This window comes from Muscardinus avellanarius (assembly GCF_963383645.1).
Source record: "Muscardinus avellanarius genome assembly, chromosome: 2".
Lineage (NCBI taxonomy): Eukaryota > Metazoa > Chordata > Mammalia > Rodentia > Gliridae > Muscardinus > Muscardinus avellanarius.
In genome coordinates, this window is record NC_137787.1 from 58,872,078 (window position 1) to 58,884,579 (window position 12,502).

The 12,502-nt window shown below is 36.1% G+C and overlaps 1 protein-coding gene across 1 annotated transcript in view; it reads right to left on the reverse strand.

Moving 5' to 3' along the window:
* AGPS (alkylglycerone phosphate synthase) overlaps positions 1 to 12,502 on the reverse strand; it is a gene marked incomplete at its 3' end in the record, with an annotated part of 134,566 nt that overhangs the window by 50,085 nt on the left and 71,979 nt on the right. Inside the window, exon 11 of the mRNA XM_080690333.1 lies at positions 9,867 to 9,994. Within this exon, the coding sequence (XP_080546459.1) occupies positions 9,867 to 9,994 (128 nt within the window). The remainder of the gene's footprint in view (positions 1 to 9,866; positions 9,995 to 12,502) is intronic.

Genomic DNA, 12,502 nt, shown 5'->3' on the forward strand with positions numbered 1-12,502 from the left:
ATTAAATCTTAGTTTATAAACATTTTCCATAAAGTATATTTTGAGGATAAATTGGATAATTGGATTAAACAATGAGAATTAGGTGGCATTAAAAAATTACAGCAGCCAGGCGTGATGGCGCAGGCTTGTAATCCCCGTGCTAGGGAGGCAGAGACAGGAGGACTGCACAGGTTCGAAGCCAGCCTCGCTGGCATAAGAGATCCTGTTTCCAAATAAAAATATAAAACAGGTCTGGGAGTGTAGCCCGGAGGTAGAAGGGTTTCCAGGAACCCCAGTACCACAAAAAATAAAAAAAGAAAAGAAATTACTGCAGTTTCTTAGATATGAAAATGATATTGTGATTATAATGAAGTAGTGTTCTATTTTTTAGGAGATAGATGCTGAAATATTTAGCAGTGAGTGTCATCATGTCTGCAATTTAGTTCTCTATGGTCTAGAAAACAAATATAAAGAACAAAAAGAGCAAAAAACTTTGAATTTATATACTGTTGAATATACAAGGTAGATGTATAGGTGATCACTGTAGTATTCTGCATGTTTAATATTTCCAAATTAAGCTGGGTATGGTGGTGCACCTTTAATCCTAGTACTTGGGAGGTTTAGACAGGAGGATCACAGGTTCATGGCCAGCCTCAGCAATTTGGTGAGATTCTGGTTCAAAATAAAGAATAAAAAATAGAGCTGGGAGTGTAGGTTGGAGGCAGAATGCCCCAGGTTCAAGTGGACCACCAAAAACCAAAACAAAACAAAGCAAAAATTTAGAAATCTAGAAAAATAACTAAGAAAGTTTTCAGGACACTTTCTACATTGTGCAGCTATTGATACTTAACTAAATGGTATTTTCACTTAACAGATGAGTTACATAAACTGGTTAATATACCATTCCTATTAATGCTGAGGAGACACAGTAGATGGGAAGAGACTAATACTATTGAAAAATAACTACAAAGTAGCTAGAGTTTTGTATTTTTAGATAATATTAACATTGAGGCTTTTAAATTATTTTCAAACCAAGAGCTTTATTTTCATATTTTAATAGTGCCATGTTTTTCAAAAGTTAAAACGAGGTTTTCAGTTACTGTTATAAGTAAAATACTCAAATTAAAAAACATTATCTAGATTAGTTTGTGATCCTCCGGACAACTGGTAATTTATAAATCATTGTGCATCATTCTAAATATACAAAAAAGTTTATTTAGAATTTGAAATAATTAAACAGTACCATGACAACTAACTAAATAAGAGATTCTATAATCACAAAATTAAAATGTTGCTATTCTTAAAAAAATATTATTATTCAATCTAAGTTACTATATCTATAGTTCAGTCAGGTTATGTTTCCTTTGCTTTAAAAATAATTAAGGAGGTTAAAAAACCTCAAAAACTTGCATTTAAAATTTAGAGACAGCAAAGATTCTAAGAATCAGAGCTCTACATTCACTCCCATGCTATTCTAGTAGGCTATGAGGAGAATATGCATTCCACAGATGAGAAATAGGGGGGAAAAAAGTCCTTGAGTAAAAGTGACCCCTACTGGTAGGTGATCAGAACTAACCTAAGAGGGAATTTTAATCAATTCTAATGGATCAATAAAGAAATTCAAGAAATTTAACAATTCTCAGACAAAAACTGCTTCTCAAATGAGAGTTACGAAATAATTATGTGCACTTACTAGAATTTTTCATGTCACCTGACTTGTACCTAAGCATGCTTTACAGTTTACAGTTAGAAAATAGTATTAAAAAAGTATGAAAAGTTGCTATGACCTAATTAAGAAATATCAATATATTTATTTCATAACCAGTGAACAAATAACTACACTGATCTCAAAATATGAATATAAAACTAAGTCAAATTTATGGCAAATTTCTTCCAGTAAGGATGCTATAAATAAGAATTTACGTGAAAATGTAACCTGGAAAAACAAAATCTGTAATTGATTTTATTTTACTAAGTACTGGTAATATTCACTACATTAACTTAAAAATCAACCAATTTCTTAGCCAGGCGTGGCAACCCACCCTTGTAATCCCAACATTTGGGAGGCTGATACCTGGAGGATCGCAGTTCACAGACAGCCTCAGCTACTTAGTGAGGTCCTCTGCAACTTAAGTGAGATCCAGTTTCAAAATAAAGAATAAAAAATAGGGCAGAGGGTGTAGCTCAGAGGTCAAATGCCCCTGGGTTCCATCCCCAGACCTGCCAAGACAAAAGCAACCAATTTCTTAATTCAAACATTTTATTAAAAACTGTTTCTATATAGAACACATTAAAAAAGACTTTTGTAAAACTTGTTTTCCTAGAACTAATTCATGGTTCTTATTTGTCACAGAGAAACTCAAAACTTGCTTTTCAAATGAGACATATTATTTGAGAAGATATCTCTTAACTAGCTAGTTACTGGCAAAAAAAAAAAATTCAATATTAACATGTATTTCAAATACCTGGAGGATTTCTACTATACTAACTTCTTACAGATAAACTATAAAAATAAGAGCACTGAATGGTCATTAATCTCTGGTACCACGACTAAGGCATGAGTCATCTTTAAATTGATAAGGTTTCTTCAAAAATGAATCAAACTTTCTCTCTAGAACAGCCCAAATTCCCAAGCCTCAAGAATATATTAAGATAGTATATTAGTATCATATTGTATCAGAAGCAAATGCTTCAATGCTTAACCTCTTGTGCAATAATATATAAAAATTTAAGCACAGAGAACTTATCATGATATGCAATGTCCACAGTGACTACAAAAAGACAGGAACTACATCTATTTAACTTGCATAGTATCCATTACACTATGGGAGCTATAAGGATAAGGGCTCAGTTATGTATGTGTTCGGCCTAACTTCTTCCAATTTATTTGAATTATCCCTGCAGGATACTTTTTAATTTAAAAGTTCAAAATCTATTCCTTTCTAAGGTTTTATCTAAACTCACTAGAAAAGGCAAAGTTAAAATACATTTTTAAAAAGTTCAAATAAAGCTGAAAAGAAATTTTCTAAATGCAATTTCCAGAAGTAAAAGCTTAAAATGTAAAACGATTCTTTCTCTGACATATAAGTCAGAGGTAACATTATAAATGAAATCATACAATTTTTAAGAATATTGGTATTTACTGGCTGGTCATATGGGAAATGACATGCAGGCATACAGCTAAAAGTCTAAACTGTGAACAAGAACTTATTTTATTTATTTATTTAATTTTCTTTTTGAGGTACTGGGGATGGAACCCAGGGGCATTCTACCTTTGAGCTACAGCCCCAGCCTTATTTTTTATTCTTTATTTTGAAATAGGGTCTCATTGAGTTGCAAAGGGCCTCACACTGATCTTCCTGTCTCAGCCTCCAGATTACAAGCCTGTGCCACATGCTTGGCCACAAGAACTTTTTTTTTCTTTGCAATACTGAGGATGGAACCCAGGGGCATTGTACCTCTGAACTACACACCCAGCCCTATTTTTTAGTCTTTTTATTTTTGAAACAGGGTCTGAGTTGCGAAGAGCCTCAGTAAGTAGCTGAGGCTGTCTGCGAACCACGATCCTCTGGTCTCAACCTCCTGAATGCTGGGATTACAAGTGTGCACCAAGACCTTTATTTCACTTTGTTTTTAAAGAATAAAATAATACTCATACTTGTGAGGATATTTCCTTTCACGTTATACTAAAGAAGGACCAAAAGTTAGTGTCAGTTGCCTAGTTATAATTTCACATATTTCAGGTTATTAAATGTACAACTTGTTCTGAGTAGCTTCTGGGAGAGAACATGTCTTATAGTTATCCATTTTACTGGATCACACAGTAAAGAATTCAATTAACCAAACACCTGATAAAGGTTATTCACTCTGCTTCAGAGAAAGAAAAGCATGACAGCCACATAAAAATGATTTAAAATAACAATTTCTATTTTCTACATATTACAAATATTCTCAGGAATTACTGCTGAATATAAGTGTTTAATAAGGTTATGTGTTCGGCCTAACAACTCACTTGAACCCCTGCAGGATAAATTTTTCCAGAACAATTCAAGATCCATTTCTCTCTAAATTATGATATAAACTCATTACAAAAAAAGGCAGGTAAAAGACTGCTCCATGCCAAAAAGTAATAAGAAAAAAGCTACTTTTTAACCTGTAACTCTAAAAACCTAGTTCTGATCCTAAGAAAGGCAATTTTACAAGGGAATAGGTGCTAATCTATCATAAACATACAATTTTTCCTCTTGCTGGAACAAATGTTCTTCTCCTGATATCATAGGGAATAACTCCATAGTCTTGGGTGAAAACAAACAAAAATGCCCCAAACTTCATGCCTTTGATCTTGTTTCAACACTTGGTTTCCCATTCAAACCTTGTAAAGACATCATTGTTATTTCCAGACAATTGATAAATAAGAAAAAATAAAATGTTATATCTGACACTGGTACTCTGATTTTTTTAAAAGCCACTATTTCCCTCCCTCTTGAGAGACTACAATAGGAAATCTATTTCCTGAGAGAGTCTTAAAAATCATTTACTCATCTACTGAGTAAAGTTGGAGATTATACTGGACTGCCACTTACGAGAAAGAATCATATTAATCTTCCACTAAATCTTCCTTTCTAGCTCCTCACAAGGCAGTGATGTATTAAAAGAGGACAATTCCGTACATGGACAAAGACAAGAGACCATAGTAGAATCCTTCCGCTGCCAGTACACCACTGCTTAATTCATCTCCTTCAGTAAGAATAATAATGAAAACCCACAGAGAGCCCACATCGCTATTTGTGAACAATCATGTGTGCTGTCTTCCAAAAGATACTCATCCAAAATACAATTTCAAAAGCAACTTGAGCCTGAAAATATTGCAAAAATAAAAGTGCTATGAGCCAGGTGTGGTGGCGCACGCTTGTAATCCCAGCATTTGGGAGGCTGAGACCTGGAGGATCTCAGTTTGCGGAGAGCCTCAGCTACTTAGTGAGGCCCCCTCTGCAACTCAGCGAGACCTGGTTTCAAAATAAAGAATAAAAATAGGGCCGGGGGTGTAGCTCAGAAGTCAAATGCCCCTGGGTTCCATTCCCAGACCCTCAAAAAAAAAAAAAAAGTGCTATGAAATGACAGAAGCCAATTCAGTACTTAATCAAAAATTGGCACAATCATTGACCACGTTACCATCTATTTTAATGGATCTTAATTCTCCTACTACCAGCAGGAAATGCCAAATCCCAAAATGAACAATGACTAGTGCCAAAATTTGATAATTTTTTTTTTACTTTTTGTGGCTGAAAATGCTGTTACAAAGTAGAAAATAGTGTTCTGCTCTGGAGAATTTGTATATTCTGCAACGTGGTAAGCAAATGTCCCTAAACCACTATATAAAATCTTTTATCCACTATCAGTTAAAGCTTTAATGGCTCTCTGCATGCATATTTTAAGAGAAATAAATTGTGTAGTTGCCCCCAATAATGAAATAATACCCCAATTGCACTAATTGTTCTTAGCAACTGTTCAATGTATAAGAACAATACTTAAGAATAAAATATTATCTGTTTGGACTTTTTCATTTGTTTCAAGCCCATAGTACTAAGTACATACAACCAAATTGTAAACATCAGACCAAAAGGACACTTTCTCTTTTGGGAAAAAGACAGTAATGGGGGTTGAACCCAGAAACGTTCTACCTCCAAGCTACACCCCCAGCCCTTTTTATTTTTTATTTTTTATTCTTGAAACAGGGCCTTGCTAGGTTGCTGAGACTCTTGCTACACTGCAAAGGTTAGTCTCAAACCTGCAATTCTCCTATTTTAGACTCCCAAGAACTGGGATTATAAGCATATCAAATTATATGCTTATAGCCAATATTTCCATTCTAATGAAATTATAAACTTAAGATTTTATAGTGAAGAGGCACTGAGGATCAAACCCAGGGCCTCACACATGCCAAGCAAATGTTCTCCCTCTGAGCTTCACTCCAACCCTTGTACATCATTCCTCAGTTATAAAAACCTAATGTAGATATACATGTGAGTATCTGTGATGTGTAAAATTAGGTGGAGCATTCAAGAAAGCATATAATAATCTATATAATAATATTCTTTTGCGGTACTAGGGATGAAACCCAGGGGCATTCTACCTCCAGCCCTATTTTTATTCTTTATTTTGAAACAGGGTCTCACTAAGTTGCAAAGGACCTCACTAAGTAGCTGACTGAGGTTGTCCTCAAACCATGATCCTCTTGTCTCAGCCTCTCAAATCTGAGATTACAAGTGTGTCACCACGTCCAACTTGCTAATACTTTTTAATGAGTCCCCTGAATCTGTGTTCTTATAGTGAAGACTCTCTGAAAGAGTTGGCCAACACTGAACATAACTTCATTAAGACTTTTGGTTGAAAATAAATAGCAATTGAAATTACTTTTATAAACACTATAATGTATGTATGTATGTATGTATGTATGTATGTATTTATTTATATTTGCGTATCTGGGGATGGAACCCACGGGCATTTGACCTCTGAGCTACACCCCTGCCCTATTTTTTATTCCTTATTTTGTTTGTTGTTGTTGTTGTTGTTGTTGGTGGTGGTGGTGGTGGTGGTGGTGGTGGTACCGGGGTTCCTGGAAGCCCTTCTACCTCCGGGCTATACTCCCAGACCTATTTTTACATTTTTATTTGGAAACAGGGTCTCCTAAGCCAGCGCGCACGGCTGGCTTCGAACCTGCGCGATCCTCCTGTCTCTGCCTCCCAAGCGCGGGGATTACAAGCGTGCGCCACCATGCCCGGCTTTATTCTTTATTTTGAAACTGGGTCTCATTGAGTTGCAGAGGGCCTCACTAAGTAGCTGAGCTGTCCATGAACCGTGATCCTCCGGTCTCAGTCTCCCAAATGCTGGGATTATAAGCGTGTGCCACCATGCCCAGCAAAACTCTAAAATTAAATATGACATTCATGTTTATTTCACCATAAAAATGGAGGTAATAATTAATTAGAAATATGTTGTTCAAGCCTTATCCAAAAGATGATATGAACTATATCTTTTTATTTTTTATTTATTTATTATTATTTTTTTATGGTACTGGGGTTCCTGGAAGCCCTTCTACCTCCGGGCTACACTCCCAGACCTATTTTATATTTTTTGAAACAGGGTCTCTTACGACAGCGCGGCTGGCTTTGAACCTGCGAGATCCTCCTGTCTCTGCCTCCCAAGCGTGGTGATTACAAATGAACAAACTATATCTTTAATAAAGCTTTTTGGGGAAAATTTTTGTCCAAGCTTGACAAAAAGGGAGGGAAAACAAACAGAAATATCTAACACATAAGATACATATAATACAAAGTGAAAAAACTTGAATGAAAAAATTGCTCATAGCAGGGGGTTGTGGCACACTCTTGTAATCCCTGCGCTTGGGAGGCAGAGATAGGAGGATAGCACAGGTTCGAAACCAGCTGTGCTGGTTTAAGAGACCCTGTTTCCAAAACTAAAATAGGTCTGGGAGTGTAGCCCGGAGGTAGAAGGGCTTCCAGGAACCCCAGTACCACCAAAAAAAAAAAAAAAAAAAATACTCAGTAGATCCAAAATTAACAAGAAAATATCTATTGTGAAAACATTCAATTTTTTAATTGATGAACTTCTGATTGCTTTAAAACCCTTAGCTTTTCACTATTCGAAGTACTAACTCATAAGCAAAACCATAATACTTTGGGCCAGGTGTGGTGGCGCACACTTGTAATCTCTGCAATTTGGGAGGCTGAGATGGGAGGACTGAGGTTCGCAGACAGCCTTAACTACTTGGTGAGGCCCTTTACAACTCAGTGTAACCCTGCTTCAAAATAAAGAATAAAAAAAAAAAATAAGGCTGGGGGTGTGGCTTGGAGGAAGAATGCCCCTGGGTCCCATCCCCAGTATCACACACACACACACACACACCCACACCAAAAAAAAAAAAAAAAAAAAACCATAAGTCTTTGTAAATAGTAGTTTTACTTTTTAATACCTAGGGTATCTTCAATTTGAAGTTATCATCCTTGATATTTAAGTGATGGAAGATTTTTTTTCCTTGGTGGTACTGGGAGTGGAACCCAGGGGCTTTTCTACCTCTGGGCTACACTTCCAGACCTATTTTATACTTTATTTGGAAACAAGGTCTCACTAAGTTGCTGAGAGCCTCACTAAGTAGCTGAGGCTGGCTTCGAACCTGTGCGATCCTCCTGTCTTTGCCTCCCAAGCACTGGGGTTACAAGCATGTGTCACCACGCCTGGCCCAAGTGATTGAAGATTTTACAAATAAGTATCAACACACTTTGATTTCAGTGCTCAGAAATTATTTTAGTGCAACAAATAGTATTTACTTCAAAATTTATTTCCATGGCTCCTTAATAACCCTGCTTTAAATACTACTGCCATTCTGCCATTCATCTTTTTAGCAAACACAACATAATGCTGTATACTCTAGCTCCATAACTATAACATATATCTCCAGAGTTCTAGTGAATTTGGAACTCTTACTTAAGGACTTCAATTGTTAACATTTATTTCTTCTTTAACAACCACCACAGTAATGTGCCACAAGTTCAAAACTGGTCATACCAGGATCATACATTTTTTTTTCAATCTTCTCCCTACCCCAGGAATATACAGACAATTAATAGTAAAGGGCCTATATTAAATCTACCAATCCTTTTTTTTTTTTTTTTTTTTTTGGTGGTACTGGGGTTCCTGGAAACAAACCCTTCTACCTCTGGGCTACACTTCCAGACCTATTTTTATATTTTTATTTGGAAACAGGGTCTCTTAAGCCAGCAAGGATGGTTTCGAACCTGTGCGATCCTCCTGTCTCCTCCAAGCACGGGAATTACAAGCGTGTGCCACCACATCCAGCCTACCAATCTCAAAAATAAATTAAAACAAAAATTATTCTTGTCAAATGTTAAATTAGGAGATCATATAGCTGGACTTCTAGAAAAATGGGAAACTGAGAGAGAAAATGAGTGTCCCACAGAGTAAAACTGCGTATATGCAACAAAGAGACTGGAAATAGCATCCCCTTGCCCACAATATACTACTTGAGTAGAGTTGATAGGAAGCATTAAGAAACAAAACAAAACTCTAGGAGTTTAGAGAAAGCAAAAGAAAATAGGCTACATATATTCCCTTATCTTTCTTCCTTCTGAGAATTTCGGGATAAATAAATTACTATAGTTCAAACAAAGAATAGATGCCTAAAGAAATGCAGAAATTTCTACACTAAACTGGTAGAACCAAACACAGAAATGATTACTTAGGGTCATCTAGTCTTTCAAAAATCTTTGATAATTTACCACTTTTTAGGATAGAAAGAGAATAGCTTATAGCCAAATATAATTATACATGCTATACTATAGTTCTTAAGTTATAGCTTAAATGATGTTATGAAACAAAATAGAGCCTATCAGCACATTCCATGTATTAATGAAGCTTGAGGGCCTATATTTAATTTCTAAATTTCAGATTCATTGATCCTCAACCAATACTTTTATTTTCAATAACTGCCTTCATTTACAATAACTATCTCTTCAATTAATCACAAATCTCTTACTCAATGATAACTTGAGAAATATTACATTCAATAAGAGGCAGGGTCATTCAAAGCCATCAATCCAAGTACATATCTTACCTTAGTTTGAAATTACACATTCCTCATTAAACCAAGAAACAGGGGTGACAACAATACACTTAATTAGAAAAATAAATATTAACTGTACTTAAAGGGTTGATTTTACACTACCCTTTCATACAGATCTGGGTTAAAAACACAAATATAACACAACTACATATGAAGATTACTTATAACATCACAATTATGCACTAGAACTTTGAAAATATAAGTGTATATATATAGTTGTTATTACCTGTTTTGCAATTTCTCTTAAACAGGCTACTCCTTGTTCAAAATTAGGGAAAGCTACTGAGCCATACTTTTGGTATTCAGGGGTTGGTCTGATTTTTATTGTAGCTTCAGTTATTACACCAAGAGTTCCTGAAAAACAAGGGGGAATAATCCAACATATCACATAACAATTTTATAAATCATTAAATCTACTTATTCATTCCAATATTCATGTTTAAACCTATTTAATTTATCCTATTTGGGGAACAATGACTGACCAAGTCTTTTTAGATGAAGAAGTTAAGCAAATTTTATAATTTTTAAAAAAGGGGACTTCCGGGAAGATGGCGACTGAGAAAAGCAGAGCTTACGAGTCCTGCTAAAACTCAATCTCTGTTGCCACAAAATCAGTGCTTTTCATAGCCAGAAAACATCATCAGCAGAGAAACAATGTAAACACAAGGGACAGAGAAAAAAAAGACTAGAAGAACAACCAGAGACCAGAAATCAAGCCTGCAATGCGGCAGTGGAGCCGCATCGGTGCCATCTTCCCTCACAGCACCAGGATCCAGAGAGGAAAGGTAAACAAGGAGCTGAAGTGAGCAGCTGCAGATCATTTGGGTGCAAGTCAGCAGTTCTTTCAGCACAATGAATGTCTAAAACTCCCAGTGGCCAAGCTCATCATGCCTTCAAGGCGCTCAGAATGGAGCCCAAAACCAGAAAAGAAATACGCCAGCCTCATGGCCGAGGGCGTGTCAGTGGTGCCATATTGCCAGCAGCACCAGCTTCACGACCAAGGGCGTAGCAGCAGCGCGATATTGCCAGCAGCAACAGTGAGTTCTCTGCGCCCCGCCACAGCTCCAGATCTGCGAGCACAATAACTGTGAGTTTTGTAATTGCAGCCCCTAAAGGAGAAATCCCTGTACTGCACTCCCAGGGACTTGCGTAGCTTTGACAATCTCCTTGAGTCAGATATTTTGCAGTCCAACTCAGTGAAGGAGTAGCGGGAGCAGAGATACCACATCCTAGTTGCAGCTCCCCGTGGGAAACGCCCAGCCCGGCACCCCCATGGTCTTGCGCAGCCTCAATTAACTTCCTGGGTATGAGACTTTGAGATACAACACAGTAAAGGAGTAGTGGCGGCTGAGATTACAATAGACGCGAGATACAGAGCACCCTAAGTGAAGTCGTAGTGACCCAGGGAAGGCAAAAAACTCTGAAGTCATGGGAAAGAGAAACAACAATAGAGCAATGAATGCCCACAGCCCCATATTATTAGAACCTAATAACACAGAAATTCAGAGATCTCCAGAAGATCAAATCAGGAATATAACTGTAGAAATAATACAGGACTTTTGAAAAGAATTTACTGAGTCTAAAAGAAATAAAGGAAGCAATCATTGAGGTAAAGGCCTCAATTCAAAGTATAAACAATCGATTAGACCACATGGAAAATAGAATCTCGCTCCTAGAAGATGATCACTCCAAAAATGAACACATAATTTTATAACTTAGAAAAAAAAATCAGACAGCAGGAATCTGACACTAAAGAAATATGGGCCCATTTTAAGAGAGCTAACCTAAGAATAATCGGAATAGAGGAGGGAAAAGAAGGTGAAACCAAAGGGATCAATAATCTCTTCAAAGAAATAATAGCAGAAAATTTTCCAAACATAGAGCAAGAGGTCGATACACAGGTCCCGGAAACTTAGAGAACTCCCTTTAGACAGGATCAGAGAAGAGGATCCCCACGCCACATAATTGTCAAAATGACCAGTGTGGAAGCCAAGCAGAGAATCTTAAAGGCAACAAAAACAAAAGGCCAAGTGACATTCAGAGGCAAACCAATTAGAATCACTTCAGACTTCCCAAACCAAGTCATGAAAGCCAGAAGGGCTTGGAGTAACATATTCCAAACTCTGAAAGAAAACAACTTCTAGCCAAAAATTTCCTACCCAACAAAACTATGAAATTAGATGGGGAAATAAGAAGCTTCCATGACAAACAGAAACTCAAGGAATTTGTCTTCAAAACCAGCGCTAGAGAAAATACTCAAAGAGATTAACTACAAAGAAGAAATAGGTAATACACACCAGAACCAGAGAAACAAGATTTTCCATCCAGCAGACAACTAAGCAAAGAAGAATATATTCATGTGTTTATAGGTTAAAATCTTTGGAGATTCATTAGTTATTTCAGTCTTTTACCTATTTCTAAATTGTATATCTAAATTGTATTGTTTGCTTTTATTGTTGCTAATTTTTAGGATTTCTATTTGAAATATTAATATACCTTCAGATACAGCATTTGGAAATATTTTATCCCATTCTATCAGTAACTTTTAACTCTGCTTACATTGTCTATTTTTTTTTTTTTAGGAAGTTTGTTTATTCTTTTTTTACCTGTGCCTTTGAAATCATATCCAAAAAAATCACTGCCAATTTCAATGTTGTGAAGTGTTATGACCCAGGTTTTCTTCTAAAACTTTATAATCTTAAGATTTACATTTAGGTCTTTTATCTAGTTTGAGTTAATATTTGTATACAGTGTTAGGTAAGGGTCCAATCTTATTATTTTTCATGTAATTATTATTTTTCAACAATATTTAGTGAAAAGATTATTATTTCCTTCACCAAATGTTCTTGGAAACTTTGTCAA